Raw genomic sequence first — 21916 nt, 5'->3', positions numbered from 1 at the left:
CAATCTCAATGATGTCATATTATACTCCTTGACAAATGGTATTTTGCAGACTAAGGTTTTATTCACTATGCAAGACTACATTATGAGGGATAAATCCCCAGTACCCCAGAGCAACAGGCAGCTGTGTCTGAAGCAACCAGACAGGGAAAGTTGAGCCAGGTCATCATCCCAGCTCTGCCAGTCCCCTAGGACGCACGACTCTACTCATCCAGAACAGTCGACACTGTGGTGTTGTTAAGCTCACTGCTCACAGAAGCTGAGGTCAGCTGGATGCTCCTGTCTACAGTGGGGACTCTCCCACCAACAGTTTCATCAGTGTTCCTCTTTGGTCTCAGCAGAATAATGAAGCACTTGGGAAGAAATATGCAGCCTAACAAGCCATAGCTGGATGCCAAAATGGCAAATAATTCCACAGCCACTTTGAATTTTCCTTTGGTGCTCAGGTACGCAGGGACAAAAGAGATCCAGACAATGAAAAAGACCAGCATTGCAAACGTGATGCATTTCCCTTCATAGTAGTTATCTGGCAGCTGGCGAGCCACAAACGTTGTAAGGAAACACAGTAAGGCCAGAAGAACATCAAACCCAAATATGGAGCACAGGAACTCTATAGAACCTTCATTACATTCAAAGATGATCTTTACATTTTGAGGCTCAATGTTCTTGAACATCCTCGGAGGTTCCAATACCAAGTAAGCTGAGCATGCACCAATCTCCCCCAAAACACAGACCAGCACAATGAGTTTTCGAATAACGGGGTGCATGGATATAAGCCGAGTTTTGGATATGGAAATCCTGTAGGCAAAAAAGAGTGAAATAGTCTTTCCGAGAACGGAAGACAGACAGAGGCAAAAGCCTAGCGCCAGAGTGACCTGGCGGGCCATGCAGGACCAGTTCAGTGGCTTGCCTATGAAGAGCAAGGATGAGAGCACCGTGATGAGCAGAGACATCTGAATGAGGAAGCTCAGCTCCCGGTCATTGGCCTTCACCAATGGAGTGTGCCTGTGGATCACATACACCAGGATGACTGCCAAGACCACGAGTGCCCCCAAGATGGAGAGGATGACAAGGGTGAACCCCAGGGCCTCCTCATAAGCGAGGAACTCCACCTCCTTTGGCACACACTTGTTCTTCTGTGCATTGGACCAGTCGTCTTCCCCACATGGGTCACATTCCCTTTGGCCTATTGGGAAAGAGCAGAGAATTGATTGTAAGGATCCCAGTTGTCACCTTTAACTGTGAATAGTGCAGAGCAGTCAAAGGCATGAGCAAGGTGTGTGTGTGTGTGTGTGTGTGTGTGTGTGTGTGTGTACATATATTTGCATGTGCTTGTGTGATCTTAAATTTATTGTGGGAAAATGGCCTTGTTGCTGACAGTTGCTGTGACAGGTTGAGAGTTGTTTTTTATTTTAGGAATTGAGCATTTCTCCCCAACCCCAGGTTTTCTTGAATTGGTCTTGTCCAGTGATGTTCTCTTCTCTTTCTCTTCCATCTATCTACAAGGAAAGAGGAGTGTGTCCTTCCTAATCCCAGAACTCTCCAACAATGAGAAAGTCACAGCTACTGAGGTGAGACAATCAAAAGGACTGGGACACAGTTGGATAAAACCCTTGTGTTCTCAGCCCCTCCTTCAGTATCCTCTTGTTGAGGAGAACTGTGTATATATATCCCTAATGAAATGTCCCCAACTCCAGATGCTCAATTGAATAAATTGGGAGGCTGAGGGTGGGAGGAAAACAAAACCATCACCTCTGCCCCCTGAGGTTAAGAAAGCCAAGTCTGTCTGGATGGAGGCTCCAAGAGGAAGCACTGATGAACAGAAAAGAGTTACTTGAGGTAAGGATATGGCATATGAGAGAATGGGTCTACCCAATGTTAATTTAAAGATCTAGGGAACGACTGGTGTTTCCTTTCAGTCATGCTGACTCCCAGTCTGGACATCTCTGATGGATATCTGCATGGACACTGGGGACCTGTATCTAGGGAGCTCTGGAAGAGACAGGGTGCTTGTTTTCCAACTCTGACCATTTTATCCTTTTTACATTGTTACTCTTAAGGGACATGTGACAAAAGACAAGGGTATTTTTGTTTCTTCAACAGCAACAAAAAGTAGAAATGTAAATAGTCCTGCTCCAACTCACTTCACAAAACCAAGTTGCCTAAGTCACCTCCAGAGAGCAGCAACTGAGCGAGCTGTTGCAGGAGCTCCTGCAGCAGCGCTGGGCACTGCATGTGCTCTCAATGCACAGCACCTTAAGACAAGCGAGTGACTCATATCCAGCTGTCGTTAGTGCTGAGTCTTAGGAACAGTAGTTTAGACATCTTATGGCTGTATTTATATATCACATTTTATATTTTTATGGTATTTCCTTATGAAATTTATGGTGGTAGGCTTTTTTCTTACTTCAGAAATGAAAACTATTATTTTCCTTTATTCATACTGAAAATGGATAATTTTGGGGGTTTCATGATACTTGTTATAGGTTGCTTATATCTTTTCATAAAAAAGGATTGCATGTTTTCTGACAACACTTGGTTATTCTAAGTGTATTACTACCAATGGAAAAAGTGCCCATCTCTACCTAGTTTCTCTGACACATATCCATCAGCACATGGGATGCAATCAAAGCAACAGATGGGTTGACCGTGTCGAATTCCCTTCCTGGTTCCTGGAGGACACAGTTTTGTGCAGACTGAATCTGGAATCTAGTAAAGACAAAGACAGTAGGTTTAACAAATACTTGAAACTTTTCCACTTGTGAAACTGAGGACATTCACAGTTGTATTTCCAGGGAGACGTGTGTTCTATATATAAAGGAGATGAACCCAGGATAGTGAGCAAACATAGCAGACAAAACATATCAATATAGAGAGCTTAGAAAGAACTTCTACTGAAGAGCAATGTTGAGATTGACTCTGAAAGGCCAAACACTAATGGCAGCTCTATGTGATATTGGTGTTCAAGATCAAAATAACATCACATAAGATGCTGTGAATCAGACAGTTTGCTAAGTCTTTTTCTGTTTTGATGAGACCTGTGATCCCATCTTCATTATCAGCCCCAGAAAGATATTTATTGTCATTAGTGCATCCCAAAATATTATTTATTAGTTAGACATTGATCATAAGTGGTTGGTAGCAAGGAAGAAAATAAGGTCTGTTGCATGAGAACAATCATGAAGGTACAAAAATAATATAGAGAGGGCATAGCTTGGAAAGTTTTCTTGCCATCTACGTTTAGAAATTTCAGTAGTAACCACAGGCCTCTTTATGTTTTTATGTTCAATATGGATGTGCACCTTGAAATCCAGAATAAACCTGATATTTGTTGATCAGTTTTATATTAATCTGGGGAGATAATTATTAATAGAACAGATAAAATATGCTTTCTGAGCCAGGAATAGTGACAGCTTGAGCTACATACTAGTACCCCAGTTAAAAAACAAAAACAAGGGGGCTGGAGAGATGGCTCAGTGGTTAAGAGCGCTGCGTGCTCTTCCAAAGATCCTGAGTTCAATTCCCAGCAACCACATGGTGGCTCACAACCATCTGTTATGAGATCTGGTGTCCTCTTTTGGCCTGCAGGCATGCATACAGGCAGAATACTGTATACTTAATAAATAAATAAATCTTAAAAAAATCATCTAGAAGATTTAAAAATAAAACACAAACTAAACAAAAAAACAAACAAAAAACCTAGAAAATTTAATCTTACAAAACTGTCTACCATTTAAGACATAGTACACATTTTTGGTGCTATTGGTAAATTTTAAATTTGTTTGAATTACCTACAAAACAACTTCGTTATATAAATATAACTTCAATCTTAGTAGAGAAGACAAAATAAAATTACTATGTCCGTTGAAGCATTCTCAACTATTACTAAGTTATGTTAAAATTCTCATGAGTTTTAGTATAACATAGATTCTTTAAAGTCTAAGTAAACATGCAACAACATGGGAAAACATATGCTGCACTAAGTAAATTTATTTGGAATATGACAAAAAAGTTAGGTGTTTTGCATTTACTTAGTACCTGAAAAAAATAAATTTCTCTTTCTATAGGAATAAAAAATATGGCAGACCAACTAACCCTTGAAGATTCCGTATTCCAATATAATGTTGAGTTCTGTGGAAGAACAAGTTCAAAACTTGACTCTTGGAATTTGTATTCTCCAATCTTGACAAAGGCGATTTCTCCAGTATTATCTATTTGCCAATTGAGGATATCATAATATCCAATTTCCAAATCTCCATTGACGTCAAACTGTATTTTTCTTCCATCATGGGTAGTAAATTTCAATTTGTTTAAGTATGTCATTAGCTAAGAAGGAAGTAGGAACAAATAAAAAGCAATGTATAAATATTTTAATACTTACAATTTTAATATTTACAAAGAAATTAGATTTGAATTCATATGGAATTATGGAATTATATTTTATCTTTTGCCACCCTTATTTTTGTTACCAACTGTGATATCCTCTAGCCACAGGTGGCAATTCAAACATAAAAAGTGATTGACTGAATTGAGATGTGCTGTGCATGTAATAAGCATATTGGATTATAAATAATGGAAACTACCCTGTTAATAATTTCATGTTATTTTGATAGCATGACAGCACATTAAATTATGATAACACAGTAAATAATATTTTAGACATACTGGTTTAAATAATTTGCTTTACTTGTTTTTACCTGTTTACTTTGGCTACTGGACACTTTTAGATTACCTCTGATATATATTAAAATTGTGTGTTTTTGTTAGATTAACATAAGATTATAATAAGGCTTAGCCATATTATATCTCCATACAAAGGGACAGGAGAATATTCGGAATATTTTTCATTCCCCTTACCCCACTTTCCCTATGTAAAGTTACAAAGGTTTGCAACTATTACCTTCCTTTGAAAATCTCACAGTCTTGTAGAGAGACTACACCATCAGGCATGGAAAGTTAAATTCAATAGAGATTACATTGTTGTGTAACAGTTTTCCCCAAACTGAAGCATTTCATCCTTGAAGGGAAGCTCTTTACGTTTTAAGATAAACAACTCAAAATAGCTTCAGGAAGTCCCTGAAACTGACCAGATGCACTAGGTCCCTCCCTGCCAGAGTAAACAATGAAAGCTGAGAGTCCCTTCCAGACTACTTGAGCAAAACTGCAAAGAAGCCTCCAGCAAGCCAAGCTGCAAAGAAAACTGTTGACACCAGTCCATCTGCTGGGACGAAATAGAAACCAGTTGTGTTTCCTGAAAGGTCTTTAGATTAACTTTGAAAGAACACTCCTTTGAGCTGCCTGAACATTGTCGTAGATTTGTATACTGTGTGAAGGCATATTTACTGTGGTTGGTGTAAAAAAAAAAGCTGAATGGTCAATAGTTAGCAGGAGGTATAGGCTGGATTTCCCTGGAGAAAAAGGAAAAGGATTAGGAAACTAGGCATGTGGGAGATGCCAGGAGACATAGAGAAAAATCAGGATGTGCAAGATAGAAGAGAAGTAATGCCATGTGATAGAACATACATTAATATAAATGGGTTAATATATATTATAAGAGCTGGTTAGGTAGAAGCCTAAACTATAGGCTGAACTTGCATAATTATAAGAAGTCTCTGCATCATTATTTGGGAGCAGGCTAGAGGAACAGAGAAGAATTATTACACTTTAAGGCTGTGGCATATGCTCCAGGTTCCCCATTTTTGTGAGCTGTCACTCGTGCTATGGTAGGCCTTGGTGATGCAATTGTCTTTGAGTCATTTACGCTCCTGTAAGTAACCCCTCACCCATATTCCTTTGAGTAACCTCAGTAAAACTCATTGGATCACTAAGTTGGATTTTAGAGGTCTCCAAACTTTGATCTGTTGTGGGCTCCCGATCTGGGTTGAGTAGATGTGTGTGTGTGTTACATCTCCCCAAGAATAGTTTTGTCACACAACAGTTGCTATGGCAGAAGAAATGTTGAAAGGGCATAGGTGGGGCAAAGACTAATTAGCTCAGGAAATAGAAAATCCTTCATTTCTCAGAAAGTGTCCACTTTAGTTGGGCTAAGCCAATTAGCAGGAAATTTCTTTGAGAGTATGTCCCTGCATTCTAAGTTTCCATAGTGCAGAAAAGGATGTGGCCAGTGGTATAACAATTCATGGAAAAACCTACAGGATCAAGACTAGACATCGACGAGAATCTTATGAGAAAATAACCTTTTTCTAACTCACACTTTACCTTATTAATTTTAAATAGGTAGGAGCACGTTTCTTTAGCATACAGGTAACCCATCACTCAGGCATATCCTTGATCTTCATCTGTAATTGGATTTCTTAATAATCTAGTGTGGTCACCCGCTTTCCACAGACCAATAAGGCTGCAGAAGCTGATAGACAGAGCCTGGATGAAGGTCTCTGAGGGTCTGAAGTCTTTCGGTTCTTTTAAATGTCTTGACCATAAATAAGGCACACAGTCAACAAGCATTATTTGCCTGGTCTGTGAAGGGAAAGTAATTATTCTTCTCTGTCTTTGTGATAGTGATTAATGCTACATAGCTGGAAGAATTTACTAAGTGAATACACCGAGATAGTGTTTCAGTCACCATTCACCCCTGGGACTGCGTTCTGTCACCTGGCCTCTGGTTTCTCTTTGCCTCTTTTCCTCTCTGTTCTTTTCAATTCCAATGAAATATATGTCAGAAATCATGAAAATTCAATTTCTATTGCTACATCTATGAAATTCTACCCCTTTAACAAAGAAACAAGCAAATAGTCAACGACTTCCACACTCTGCCCCTTCCCTAGTGAAGCCTTCCCACAGTTTCACATGTCTGTCCATTTTCGGATGGTAGAACATAATTCTCCTCTGTCATATATTTCTTAAGGGTTTAAAAATGCCAGATGAGTGTTGGGCATGTGTCTAATCCCAGAAATTGATACAAAGTACATAGCATGAACTTGTCTCAGAAGGAGAAGGATGGGAAGGAGCTGGAGAAGAACACAAGAAGGCAGAAGGATTCAGGAATGTTCAACTAAAGAACAGAATTTCAAAGGTTTTCTTGTCATGTCTGTTGGTAGGATAAGCTTGACACTAAGTAGACTGTGTATTCATTTTGTTTTTTTAAGCAAATATTTATGTTGACACATTTACCAGGCTTTCCTATTTGTATATTATTCTATACCATAAGGACCTAATTGTTTTTACACTGTTGACATATGGTTCTGTGGTGATATTTTGTTTGTGGTCTAACAAAGTTTGCCTAAAGATCACAGTGTGCAGGTAAGTCACTAGTGAGCCACAGAGGCCCAGCAGTGGTGGTGAATACCTTTAATTTCACCACTTGGGATGCAGAGGCAAATAGATCTGTGTGAATTCAAGGCTGCCCTGGGCTACAGGGGATTTTCAAGTTTAAAAAAGAAACAGAGACAAGTAGTGATGGCTCACACCTTTAATTCCAGTACTTGGGAGTCACACATCTTTAATCAACGCACTAAGAATGGGCATGCTTGGTGAGAGAGAGGAATATAAAGCAGGAGGAGACAGGAATTCGGTGAATTTAGTCTGAATATTTGTAAGGGTCAGGCTCACCCCTTTGGTCTGAAGAGTCGGTAGAGGTAAGAACTAGTTGGTGGCTGTTTTGTTTCTCTGATCTTTCAGGATTAACCCCTATATCTGATTCTGGGTTTTTACTATTAAGACCAATCAGAATTTGTGCTACATTGTTCTATAGTCAATCCTTGCTACAGACAACTACTGACTTTTATCTTGACACTATGTGGGCTCTAGACCATTTTTAAAGCTTGTTTCACTTGCAGTAATTGTTTCTTTGAGTAAATTTAAATTTAGCATTTCAGTGTTCAGATAAGCTATAGGATCCTCATTCAGCAGGAAACAGTATTCTTTATTATGACAAATGTATTCTAAAGACTTGTAAAATTAGACTTTTGACATTTATAATATAATTTAGTTTATCATTGTGTATCCATCACAGCTTTCTTTGGATCAGTAAACGTATCTGTTGTTCTAACTTTGTCCTGTTGCTATGACAATAACATGACCTAAGGCAACTTGGGGAACGAGTTATTTGGTCTTCATTTCCAGATCACAATCCATAGCTGATGAAAATCAGGTTAAAATCATGGAGGCAGGACGACAGAGGAGTGCTGCTCACTGGCTTGCTCTCTGGTGTATGATGAGCTACCTTTCTTATAAAGTCCAGTCCCACCTGCCTAGAGATGGTGCCACTCAAATTGGAGTGAGCCCTCCCACATCAATCATTAATCAAGACAAGCTCTTATAAACACAGGGCAATATGATCTGAGACATTCTTTAATGGAATGTCCCTCTTCCCAGGTGATTCTAGCTTGGGTCAAATTGATAATAAAACTCTTATCGGCATCCCCAGTATTCCAAGTTAATAAACGGAAATGGCACACTCTACTGAAGTAGCTCACACTGAAGCAAGGGCAGAGAACACACAAATGAAACTGCAATGTTAGGAAATTTCAAATATGGGAAATTCTTAGAGATGATAGAGGGAATTTCAATAAAAAGAACAAGAGCCAACTCAAAGTGGCTTCCAGAAATCAAATTTGTGAGCTCTTGGCAGCAAATAATAATAATAATAATAATAGTAACTCAGAATAGATGTTTCCTTGAGTCCATCTTGATATCTAAACTGGTAGAGATAAAATAGAAGTCCAGATAACATGTGAATGAAATGAGTGAAATAGCAAAGTAATCATTTTTCAAGCAGCAATGGAAAAGACAGTTAGGGAAAGAAAACTTTGAAATGGATGGTTAAATTGGTGGGGAAAATAATAATGAAAATAAATTGGTGGGGAAAATAAAAGCAAGAGTATTTTACGGCTGGAAAATGTTGCCTAGAAAGATAATTACTGTTGTCATTTTGTTTTGATTTTTGAGAGATGGCCTTACTTTGTATCTCTGGTGGCCCTGGAATACACAATGCAGCCAGTGTTAGCATTGAACCCATGGCAATACTGTCTCAGCTAGAATAGAAGGCAGGCGTCACCACACTTGACTCTCACAGTTAACTATTAATTCAGCTAAGAAACATAGTATCTTTCTGCTGAGACATCGCTTAACAGCAATAATAAAAGATAATTATATCATTTGAACTCTGATATGCAATATTTAAAAAAACCAATTTAAGCTGTAGAAATGTCTCATATTTATAGAACTTGTTGATCTTGAAGATGACCAAAATTTGATTTCCAACTCAACAAGGCAGCCCATGATTGCCTATAACTCCAGTTCCAGGTGTTCCAATGCCTTTTTTTCTGACTCCCATGGCTCGCAACAATGCATGTGGAACATGCAAACAAAACATTTATATGCATAAAATAAAATGAATCCCCAAACAGACACAATATCATCTCTGTCATTTTTCCAAATAATGTATACGTACAACCTAATCATGATAAAAAATTGGGCAAACGCAAATTGAAAACCAGTCTAAAAATGCCTTGTCCAGTGCTGTTAAAAGTGTTATTGATAAGGAGTTGGAGGAATGGATCAGCGGTTAAGAGTATTTCCTGCTTTTCAGAGGACCAAGGATTAGTTCTAAGCACTCACATGGTGCTTCCCAACCATCTATAACTTTTTTAGGGCATTTGAGCCCCCCTTTCTGACCTCTGTGATTATAGCCATGCTTGTTGTGCACTTAAATACACACAGCCAAACACTCATGTGATGTGAGATTTCCCTCTGTATGCTATGAATATGTTTTGTTACCATTGGTTAATAAAGAATCTGCTTTGGCCTATGGCAGGGCAGAATATAGGTAGGCAGGAAAGTTAAACTGAATGCAGGAAGAAAGAAGGTGGAGTCAGGCAGATGCCATGTAGCCCCCAAGAAACAAGATGTAAGGTAACAAACCATGAGCTTCATGATAAAAATGTAAAATAATAGAAATGGGTTATTTTAAGATGTAAGAGCTAGTTAGGAATATGCCTGACCCATCGGCCAAACAGTGTTCTAATTAATATAGTTTCTGTGTGATTATTTGGGTCTGGGTGGTCGGGAAATGAAAGTGGAGTCTCTATTTACACTTATGCACATTAAGTGATATAAAATAAAATAGAACTTTAAAACAAGGTATCAAGGATAGGGAAACACTCAAAGAATGGTGTCAGCTGGAGCACTAAGAAGAGCCGGCAGTAAATGCAGGGAGGGGGTAATTAGAAAATGAAAGTCAAAGAAAACGCACGGGTCCTAGCCACTGTGGCCTCTATTAAATTGATAGACTGTGATTGATTACTTTACAAGTAAAGTGAAGATGATCAGACAAGGAAGAAGAGATAAGTTAGAGACACTAAGTGGGCCTCCTGCAGGCCTGACAGGGCCAGGGCAGGGAGGCTCATGCTCTATAATTTCAGTAAGAGGGAGGCAAGGATGGAAACAAGCAGGGAATCTTGGGTGAGCTCACTCAGGCTACAGGGCACCAACATGAGTTGTTTGACAGGAGATGAAGGACAGGCAGTATGGATTTGAATCTTCCAGATAACTCTCTATAATCCTCACCCCCTGACATTCATGCTTTTGTGTGGTTCCTTCTATATTGTACAAAGACTTTATCTTCTAGGTTTTTCTTCAAAGTGAGAACCTGCAAAAGTCTATTTATCAATTTATTAAGGGGTGCAATGGAATGCAAACTAATGAACATAGAGCAAGGGAGACACCGCTAATCCCTGCTGCTGCTGTCTTGTCATTCTCCTGAGTGTGACGAGTTCTGAGCAGCCAACAGAGCATATGACCCTCTCCTCAGTTTCTTTAGATTGCATATTCAGAGAAAACCATGCCCACGACGATTTACTCCCAAACGTCATTGGCTAATAGGATCAAACTCCCAAGACATTTCACCTTTTTTTTCTAATTACATATTTTATCAAAGATACTTCATCTACCGACAGCAGAAAGGAGTTTGGACAAAACGACGTCTACTTTCCCAAGAGCTGGGGGATGTGGATGGTCTTTAGTTATTTGTCTGGTCATGAATGTTTGTGATATTTAGGAAAATATAGGAATATTGGATAAAAAGACAACTGTTAATCTCAGATATTTTATGTTGACATTGATTTTGGTATAGTGATACAAATTTAAAGTTAATTTTGTTACACTGAATATGTATTTCTATTCTTGTTTAAAGGATTTTTGTGTATTGATACAAATCTAAGGTTGTTTTTGTTACAACATATCATATGTATATTTCTACTCTTGTTTAAGGAGTTATATTTATGTAGTTCATTTAAAAATGCAATGTGTATAGTTAAGAAATACAAATTATGAGGTCTTGTCAGTTTCCTCTAATTTGTATTAGGGGAAACAAGATCTCCTGTGAAAATTCAGAGGGGGGGGGCAGAGAAGGGAGGATGGAAGGGGAGGGTGAGGGGAAAATGGGAGGGAGGAAGAGAACATGAGGGATTGGGAGGCTCAAAAGAGGGAAGGGCAGTGAGGGAGAGAAAGGAAAGAGATATCTTGATTGAGGGAGCCACTAAAGGACTATCAAGAAACATAGCGGTAGTGAAAATCTCAGATGACCCAAGTTAAGACTCTAAACAACAGTGGAGAGGATGCCTAAACTGGCCTTTCCCTATAATAGACTGATGACTACCTTAATTATCATCATAGAACCTTCAGCCAGCAACTGAGGGAGGCAGATACAGAGATCCACAGCACAACACTGGGCAGAGGCACCTGAGATCAGCCCAAGAGAGGGAGGAGCGATAATATGAGTAAAGAGGTCAAGACCGTAATGGCGATACCCTCAGAAACAGCTGAGCTGGTGAGAGCTCACTGACTGTGGACTGATAGTGGACTAACCTGCATAGGACCGAATTAGGCCCACTGAATGTGGAGGATAGTTGCAAAGGTTGGGCACCCTGTGGGGCTCCCACCTGTAGTGGGAGGAGGGAAGGAGTGGAAACAGGGATAGCTATATAAAATGAGAAAAGATTGTATTAAAAATTCTTAATAATAAAGAAAAAGAAATACAAATTAATAGTCATCTATGATAGTCAAACTTACAGTCAGGTTTAGTTAGGTTTTCTAGATATGTAGAAATATACTTCAGATGGATAGTAATCTTCAAACACTTAAAATACCTACAGAATATGAATCTAAAATATTTTAAGAACTTAGACTTTTTTTTGAGACTGAGACACTGGCAGCACCAATTACTTCAAGAGAATAATGGACATTGAAGTAGCTCCTATGGAGTTTGCTTTCATTATGGAAAGGTTAGTCATTTGGGCAAAAAACTGTTCTTGCCTGGACTGCGACAGTATGCTCTATAAACTGGATATGCAGGACCCACAGGAAAATGATTGCTGAACTTGCCAAAACATGGTGAGGTTCCTGCTTCATGAAATAGTCTGCTAGACCTTCTGACACACACAGAAGAAAGCAGCTGACAAAGTTTGCCAAAATAGATGGAACAGTCCTTCAAGTTTTCTACTTCACTGAGAAATCTGGCAAACACTATAGGCCTGTAGGCTGATTATGGATGCCCTAACGTCATAGAAGAACTTTGGGTGACTGTCCAGGAAGAGAGAAGTCTCTGCCATTTTAGAGTTTTGGAAGTTGCTTATAATGCACTTCCTGTTACTCAGGTAATATTAAGTCCTTCTAGGGTCTTTGATGGAGTATAAGCCTAAATAGTTAGAATTATAGTTTTTCTTAGTTATGATAAAAGATAAATTAGACATAAAAATTTAGACTCACAAAGATAAAATAGATGATAGAGTATTTTCTTTAATTCTGCCAAATTCAAATAGACTAAATTTTGTAAGTTTAATTCTTGCTTGATAACTTTTGTCATGTGTAATTGTACAATGTTAAAGTTAAATCCTTTTTGAATTAGATAGAAAGGGGGGAGATGATGTGAGATGCCCTTCTTTATGCTGCCAATATGTGTTGCTCTTATTGGTTGAAGAATAAAACTGCTTTAGCCTATAGTAGTACAGAATATAACTAGATGGAAAATCCAAGCAAAGATACAGGAAAAAAAGAAAAAGGAGTCGAGAGACACCAGAAGCTGCCGGAGAAGCAAGATGTGAGGTAATAAGCCATAAGCTTCGTGGTTACATATTAAAAAAAAATAGAAATTGGTTCATTTAAATGTAAGAGCTAGCTGGTAATAAACCTGAGCCATTGGACAAACTTTTATTAATATGAAGTTTCTGAATGTTTACTATATAAGTGGTTGTGGGACTGAGTGGGACACACAAAAAAAGCCTCTATCTATTTTCCTTTGAGATAGATAGATAAGACTAACGGCTAAAATAAACTTACTGGAGTGTAAGGAGAATTTTTTATAATGGCCAGGAACCATTCTAATATGGATGGACATATATGTCTTTGCCTAACACGACACTGATGTTTTGGGTTAGATTACAAGTCCCATATTGTGTTCAGGAAACAGAAAAAAAATGAAATAACCAGAGTCACTAAATCATGTTTCCTCCAAGATACCTTTAAATTTAGTTTCTGTAAAGAAAAAGAGGTTATTTTGTAAAAGGCATTATTATAATTTGTTTTGGGGGGGATAGAATTTTTAATCATTGACAACAAACCTCATAATTTGGTAACAAGTGAGGACTTAAAATGGACAATCAAGCCATTCAGACAAGTCATTAGGGTAAGTTTGATGCTATAAAATTGTATGGAAGCAAGTCAACAGTTTTAATGGTGTAAATTTGGCAGCAAAACCTTGAATTTTTCTTATTCTATGTCATAGAATAAAATAACTTACCTCCTTGGGCTCAAAGTCAGGTATATGTGAACATTTTGTGTCATTTTTACTATCTTCTGGTATGTCACATGTACTGAGGTGATCCAGGGCGTAAGCCATAGCATACACAGCTTGTCTGACATTGTTGGTGATTCTGAGCTGAGACACATCCAGATAGGTGTTTTTCAGGTCTTCCAGCTTCTCCTCTCCAGTGCAGAGCTGATCAGACATGTCATACAGCCTGTCTTCTTTGCCAGTCATATTCACTCTGTGGTCCACGTTGTAAGGCACACTGCTATTGGGCCAGGTACAGTTAAAAGCAGTTTGCCAGAATTCAATGGTCAGGACGTCATTCGGATCCTTGCTAGGGTGCACGTCATAAAGAAACTCTTTCAGTCCTGGTATAACGGTTCTTGGGATTGCAAATCCAATAGTTCCGCCAAAATAGGGGAAGTACTCGGGCTTTGCAATGAGGGCGGAGGTAATCCAGGCTTCGCTGGCTATCCATGTCCTGTCAGTTATGTTATGATGAACCATCTCTAGCACAAAGGGGCTGAGGTCAATGTCAGAGGTAAAAAGCACAATGACTCTGGCCGTGGAACTCTTCAAAGCCTTGATGGCGTTTTGCATTTTCTCATTGGAGTAGACTTTGGGAATGGTTTCAGAGAAAGCAACACAGAGGTTGGCACTCTCCATCTTTTCCCTAAAAGATTTTACTCCATATTTTCCATAATCGTCATCAGCTGCAATAGCGCCTACCCAGACCCAACCAAAGTGTTGGATAAGATTCACCATGGCCTCCGACTGGATCTTATCACTGGGTATTGTGCGATAATAAGATGGAAACTGGAATTTGTCACTAAGAATTGGGCAGGAAGAAGTATAGCCAATCTGCAATTGAAAATATTTATAGCTGTTAGAAAGTCAAAGCCTAATTTGAATGACAGCTTCAAAAATTTCTGTGAGGGAAGTACTGAGTAGTTCTCTCTTGCCCTAACATCTTCCCATAGACAATCAGTTACTAGGGGTGGGGACTATTCTGGTTAACACTTTGGTTGCCCTCTCAACACAAAGTGTCAGGGCTACCATTTTTTTTTTAAGACGAAGCCCACCAATGCACTAGTTTTCATGGGTGGGAGCACAGCATTGCCAGGGAGGCCATTTCTCTTTCCTTTATCCTCCTGGCCTTTGGTGACTCTTCTGAGTCAGGATATCTGGACTCTTCATCAGCTTTAGCATCTCACGTGCAGAAAGGATGGACTGCATGCAAGTCTTTGGCTCCGTGCTCTCTCCTGCTCTCACCTCTGCTCCCTTACTTCCCTTACGTTCTCTCTTTCAGTTTCCTCCTGGACCTCTCCTGAGTATGTAGATCCTAAAACTTGCCCTGATGCCTGGGAGATGAGAGAACGTGCTCACCAACTGGATGTCTAAACACCATTCTTTAACAAAGTTACCTGAAACTCTCTTTCTAATGTACATAACTCAAAAAAGAAAAAGAATGCTTTCCTCACTTGGTCAGTAGTCCTTGCTTGTATTTAGCACTTAGGGGGAACCTAGGCTTGGAGATCAGGGAGCCCATATTCCTGACAACCTATCATGTATCTTTGCTGTTGCCTACCCTCCATGTTGCTGTCTTACACCGCAAAACATATGTCCTTCTCCCCATCCAATCTCATGTCACTAATGAGTCACCCCCAGTCTGATTGTCTATATCATACACTATAGCCCCACACAGGTGACTCCTTCATGAACGCCGCATTATTCCTGTGTTCTCCTTTTCTTTTTTTTTTTCTTTTCTTTTTTTTAAACTCTTATTCCACTGGCTAATGTTTGTGTTTTCCTTTCTGGCCATACATGCAGCAGATTCATGAGAGGTATTATGTAGGTATTTGCAAATCTCTTTGGGAAGCAATGACATCAGATTTCTAAGGTTTGCTAAGTTGTTTATCATATAAGATCTTGTTACTTGGACCGCTTGTGTCTATGTTTCCCCAGAAGAAAATGATCATAATGATAACCTAGATTTTAAGGTTTCTTAACATCAAAGTATTAAACAGAAGGTTTGTTTTGTCTTTTCCTTTCTAGATTTACTATAAGACCCATATTCACATTTGAAGCTCTCTTAGTTAAATACTGCGTTGGGCTGAGGTTGTGCATCGTTAGTGCAGAATTTGTCTACTATGATCCAGTCCCTGGATTTTATCCCCAGGATCACAAGAGAGAGGGAGAGGAGAGAGAGAGAGAGAGAGAGAGAGAGAGAGAGAGAGAGAGAGAGAGAAAGGTACCGAGCTATGTGGCTAACATATACTAGAATAATAGTCTGGTATATGTTATAAGAGCTAATATGAAACCTGAGCTAAAGGGCCAATCAGTTTATATCTAATGTGGACATCTGTGTGATTCTTTGGGGCTAAACAGCTGTGGGAACTGGGCAGGACAGAAACCCCAACAAACAGGACCTCATGTTACTCCTTCCTTCCTTCCTTCCTTCCTTCCTTTCTTTTTTTTGAGACAGGGTCTTTTTGTGCAGCCCTGGTTGTCCTGGAACTTGATCTGTAGAGCAGGCTGGTGCTAAACTCACAGAGATCAGCTTGCTTCTTTCTTTTGAGTGCCTGAGATAAAAGGCATGTACCACCCCCACCTAGACATAGCATTTGTACGTCTTTCTAATACATAGCACAGTATTCCAAGATACCTCAGGAATGTAATACAAGCCCAGAATTCTCGAAGAGGCCACTGACAAGGACGATCCCCCTGATCCAATAATTCCTGTTAGATATTTTCCGGTACTGTTTCTAAAGTTGGGCTGGTATTCCTCCTGCCCCGTAAGAAATGTCAGAGAAGTCTCCATTGTTTTGGAGATGGAATAGCAGGTGTCAAAGATCTGATAGCCCAGAGTGTGGTTGGGCAAAACGTCGTTCCTCTCATTAATCTCCTTGATGGTGTGGATCATGGTTTTCATCCAGCGGAAACCCCGGAAATTAAACCTGGAAAGGAAAAGCTTTTGTGAGGCGCTGGCCACTGGGGGAGGGGAATGGGTGGGGGTGGGGGTGAGGGTGGGGTGAGGGTGGTGCACTTTTCTGGAAAGATCCTCAGTTCCATGCGTGCTGACAGCTTTTGCCGAAGCAGCAGGTTCTCAGCTGTCTGAACATGTCAATTTTCATAAATAACATTACAATCTTAAAAGATCTAAATATTAGTCATATTCAGCCTTTATAAGTGACGGTTTCATGTTTTCTTGCCCTTTATGTCTCTTCTATGCTATAATGTTTTCAAATTTCTGGTTATTTCTTTTCAAAAATTGTTATTCTGGTGACAATTCTCTTTATTAAACACACCCTAAATTTCATAGTACGTACTTTCTCATTTCTTTGGAGGGCCCTAGAGGCATGACTTTCTCTCCTTGACTAATTTTCTTCTGAACATTAATTATAATGAAAATTAAAATTTTAAAACATTAATACTTATGGCAGAAGTTATTAAAAGCAGCATGTAAATTTTGTATACTATGACTCCAATTCCATCATGGAGCCTGCTGCTGAGAGGGTTTAACTGAGGCTGTCTTCGTACTGTTCTCACATACAATCATAAACGTCAGCCTCCTAATTTTTATTCTGCAGCCACTAAAATGGGAAATGTTCTCCTGAGGTCTATCACCATTTTGTTTTTAAGGCCTTCTGCATGAAATATCACCAAAATCCCTCTTCTATTTTCCCCTTTCACCGGAATTCTAGCCATATTTTGACAACATTGTGAAAAATGATTATTTAAGTAACTGTTATTTTATTACCCTCAGTAGCTAGCTGTAGTAACTAATTTTATGGTATTTAAATTCAAGACCTAAAAGTAAATATCTGCATTTGCAATTTAAAATCTTCCTTCTGGCCTGTGTGTGTGCACATTCCGACACGTGTGGAGCAGAGATGTCAAGGTCACCTTTCTTCCTCTGTCATTCTCTGCCTTGTATTCTGAGAGAGGGTCTCTCACTGAACCTGGATCGTGACTTGGCTAGCCCAGCTGGCCAGCAAGTCCTAGTGATCTTCCTGTCTCCCTGCTACCGAGCACTGGGATTATAGAATGGCCCCCACAACAAAAGTTTTTTATGTGGTTTTTGGGTTTTCTGACTCAGTCCTCATTCTTGCAAGGCCAGGACTTTATCAAATGAGCCATCTTTCCTGGTCGGTCTATTTAATTCTTGTTTTGGCTTAGTTTTACTTTTCATTTAGTTCATACCTGTTGAGTTCCTCTGGTGTTGTATACTATAAATATAGTAACAAAGAGCCTGTTTTCAATTTCTTTACCCTGAAAATATTGATTTATGTAAGGAAAAGGGAAAGTATTCAAGCAAAGTGATGGAAAACAGCGATGGTAATAGAGGTCTGAACAATGAAATACAAATGAGCCAGCTGAGAGCAATGCCAAGGCTGGAAGGACAATAAAGAGGTGGGAGAGGGCTGCAGACAGACAGACAGACAGCATGAGGAGAGAGGGCTGTAGACAGACAGCAGACAGCTGGTGAAAAGTTAGCACAACCAGAGAAGGTGTCACATACAAGGATGGAAAGATCAGCATTTTTAGAAGGCAGAGCGAGGGAGGTAACACAGTAAAAGTAGCCAACAGAAGGGACCAGACACAAATATCTTTAGCATCCTGTGCCTTCCTTTACAAGTTCACACTGATGGCGTACTATAGCTCCAAACTCAGTGCAGCAGTGCCTTCCACAGTAGGACAGCATTTCATCTCAAGCTAGAAAAATCCCCACCTGCTTTGTGTCTGTAACTCCGCCTTTACCCTAGCCAAAGAAATAGTTATCTTTGGATAAAAGGATAAAAAATTTCTGGCCCAAACTGAATTATTTACAACATTGGTAAAACTAGAATAATCTTATATTTTAGTTGTGGTTTATCAGTTCTCTGGGAATATTCCCCCCCCCCCCCCACTTTAAAAAACATGAACTTTTGTGGAAAATAAACTTTCAGAAGTTCCAATAAAGATTGGAGACCAAATTAGGTCATGCAGTCCATGAAAGTCTAGTGTGGTCCACGATGATAGAAATCTAAAGACGGGAAAGCCGTGATGCAGCGATGGGCTGCTGCTATGACAACCGAGCAGCCCCTCAGTTCTTCTGGAGTCTTTGCCTCCCTATGCGGATGGAAACAATCAGAGGGAGGAAGAAAGTGATGACTGCAGACTCATCACAGACTTTTCACTTTGTCAACAACAGCACGGAAGATGGCTCCTTCCAGTAACGACTCGAACACAACACATGGAATAAAGGGAAAGGAGCTGTGATTGCTAGTGATGAAAAACTTCAATACGTGTCTATAGGCATAATGACCACGCAGCATCAGGGGAAAGCCTGATGTAGGAGGTAGTATGTCCCAAATAAACAGTGCTTGTAATTTTTTAAAGCTATTTAAAATTATAAATTTATTTTTAAAAGATCTAGAAACGGATATAACAATCATAAAAATTCTGCTTTGTGATGCCAATAGAATTGTAGAGGCCTTGTCTTTTATTTTCTTTTATTTTTGGAACATATCCGATCTAAACTCCCCCTTTTTCTCCCTCTCCCTGTGTGTGTGTGTGTGTGTGTGTGTGTGTGTGTGTGTGTGTGAGAGAGAGAGAGAGAGAGAGAGAGAGAGAGAGAGAGAGAGAGAGAGAGAACAATACAGCAGAAGGAACAAAAGGTTTTCTGCAGATCACTTTGCCTCAGAAACAAACCTGCACACTTGAACTTGAGTTTGGAACAATTAACAGTGATTGTTACTGTTACTGTATAGCTGCAGCCACAGTCTGCAACATCTGTGCTTCTCAAACCTCAGGGTTCACCTGAGCCAACAGAGGTCTTCTCAAAGTGTGAACTCTGTTCATTAGATGAGGGATGCTATCCCTGAGCCTATGTGTCTAACAAGCTTTTAGGTGCTGCTGCTGCTGCTGCTGCTGCTTCTGCCCCCCCCCCCCCCCCCAGAGAACCCTCTGAGGAGTGACTTTCTGTGGAACAACCATACCCCCACTTCCAGTCCGCTCTGTAAAATGAGATAAAGCCATGCATGATCAGAGAACTTCACCTGGAATCCAAGCTCATGCTAACCATTCTTCTCCAGTCACCCAAATAAATTTGTAGAAAAGATTAAACAATGGCTTACCCTTCACACATGGCTGATACGGGTTCCCCGTCTGGATCATCTACTGGAATGGTCCTGGAGTGAATAGGAAACAGTCCTCCAATAATAACTGTGTGGTTTTTGGCTTCTACATAGCCAGTCAAATTAAACCTGCGCAGCAACCTGCATCTCACACTCTGCTTTTCATGTTGAGCATGTAATCCAACCCATAAAAATGCAGTTAACGCCAGAATCAAGCACCTCTTTCTGCTAACCATTTTAGTATGGCAAGTTTGAGGATAACGAGTGTTGAAATCACCCACGTTTGAAGGAAGCACCTTGATGGAGTGTGTGTGTGTGTGTGTGTGTGTGTGTGTGTGCCTCAACCCAGTGGCCCGATTGCTGCTCCTTGCTGCATAATTCCACGTCCTTGTCACAGATCTCTCAATCACTTGCAATTTATGGATCTGGACTAGGAGCTGAACAATCGTGTGAGAAGAGACACCTGAGTATTCTGTGTGCTTTGCACTGGTAAACAATGACAGAATCATTGGTTTCAGTGTGAAAGTTTTTTTTTTTAATTTGTAGAAACTGTCTTTTCTAGTTTAGCATTGTTCTTCATCGAGTCTCCCTGCAACCAACTCTGTGGTCTTCTCTACCCTGAAGATACGGAAAAATATCCTGCTTCATTATCAAGTACCAAAAGAGGGGACAGCAGGGCAAGCTTTCTCCTTTAGTTACAAACAAATGAGAATAAAGCAAATGAGTAGAAAATATAAGAACCGGAATAGAAATTTCAAGTCACACCTGTGTTCTGCCCCTCTTATTAGCTTGATGGTAAGAAAGTCACATGGTTTCTGTGCCACCTTGTCGATGGCTAAGCTACCTTAGAACAATTCTGTTCAGCCCCAGGAAATGTGCGTACAACGTAGGCACTCTGCTATTGGCCCCACCTCTTGCCACTTCTGCTGCCTCACTTGCTAGGCCCCAAGAAGTTTGTCACGATTTCTAGTCTCCCTGTCGTCCCCTCTGCTCCTTCTCAAACATCCCCCAACCTTTAGAATTCAGCTTATAGCACATACTCAGATTGAAATTCAGCACCAATTTCTGAATTGTGGAAATTGTGTAGAACATTGATCACATGGTTTTACTCCAAAGGATATTTTAAGAAACGATTGAGATCTAAAAACATCTTGGTATATAAGTTTTACTTACAACACTAGAATCTATAACAAACTAAAAGCACCACATAGGGAATCTGGAATAAGGTTTATCTTAGTTACCTGATGGGGTATGGGTTCCTGTAGATCTTGTTCTTAAAAGTATTCACTGGCCAAAGAGAATCCCCAATGCAATTAAAGCAATAATAACTGATATCAGCTAGAGGGGTTCAGGTCACCAGGAGAACACGGCCCACAGAATTAGCTAAGCAGGGCTCACAGAGCCTCACAGAAATTGAATCACCGAGCCTACAGGGTTCTGTGCTAGGCCCTCTGAATACAGGCTGTGGTTGCTAGCTTTGAGTTTTTTGGGAATCCTAACGGTGGGAGTGGGGGTGTCTCTGGCCCTTTTATTTGCTCCTCGGACTGTTTTTCTTCCCCTGGGTTCCCTTGTTCAGTCTTGCTATGAATGTTTGTACGTAGTTTTATTGTATCTAGTTGTGCCTGTTCGGTTGATATATCCTTGGGAGGTCTGCTCTTTTCTGGAGGGATGTGGAGGAATGGTGGATCTGGAGGGATAGGACAGGTGTGGAGGGGAACTGGGAGGAGTAGAGGTAGGGATGCTGTGGTCTGGATGTATTGAATGAGAGAAGCCATTTCTAGTGTTTTATAGTTCTTCCCCTATGGAGTATCTTTAAAGGACTAAAAAGGAGTCTCTGTGAGACAGAAGTCAGAAGAAGGGTTTTCATCTTCCCTATTGTTCCACAGCCGATCATCTTTGTATTTCCATATTCATTTCCAGGTCCTATCAGTGCTCACAAAACACACTGGAGAGCAATATTTTGCATACATTTTTAACTCTTTTGTGTTTCTCTTATTTCATAGAATATGAGCAAATAGATTCGATTTCTCTAATG

General features: G+C 39.9%; 1 protein-coding gene across 2 annotated transcripts; it reads right to left on the bottom strand.

Annotated features, from left to right (window-relative positions):
- Positions 1-200: 200 nt before the first annotated feature.
- On the bottom strand, positions 201-20117 carry LOC121452944 (vomeronasal type-2 receptor 1-like). Of its 2 annotated transcripts, XM_041659367.1 has the most exons (8): positions 19882-20114; positions 16428-16719; positions 13828-14623; positions 10478-10527; positions 6741-6767; positions 4093-4323; positions 2583-2706; positions 201-1183 (listed from the first exon to the last, which is right to left on the bottom strand). In XM_041659367.1, exons 1-8 carry the CDS (start codon positions 19890-19892, stop codon positions 201-203), a joined length of 2514 nt encoding a protein of 837 aa, XP_041515301.1. In that variant the 5' UTR covers positions 19893-20114. The 2 variants fall into 2 exon arrangements, with proteins under 2 accessions (XP_041515301.1, XP_041515300.1); XM_041659366.1 differs by lacking the exons at positions 6741-6767; positions 10478-10527 and having other exon boundaries at positions 13754-14623; positions 19882-20117.
- Positions 20118-21916: the final 1799 nt, after the last annotated feature.

Source organism: Microtus oregoni, unplaced genomic scaffold, assembly GCF_018167655.1.
Source record: "Microtus oregoni isolate MIOR12 unplaced genomic scaffold, Mior012 000010F_ref0000083, whole genome shotgun sequence".
In the NCBI taxonomy this organism is placed as follows: Eukaryota; Metazoa; Chordata; class Mammalia; order Rodentia; family Cricetidae; genus Microtus; species Microtus oregoni.
Note: the sequence above shows the minus strand (reverse complement) of the source record. Positions and strands in the feature narration are given on the sequence as shown.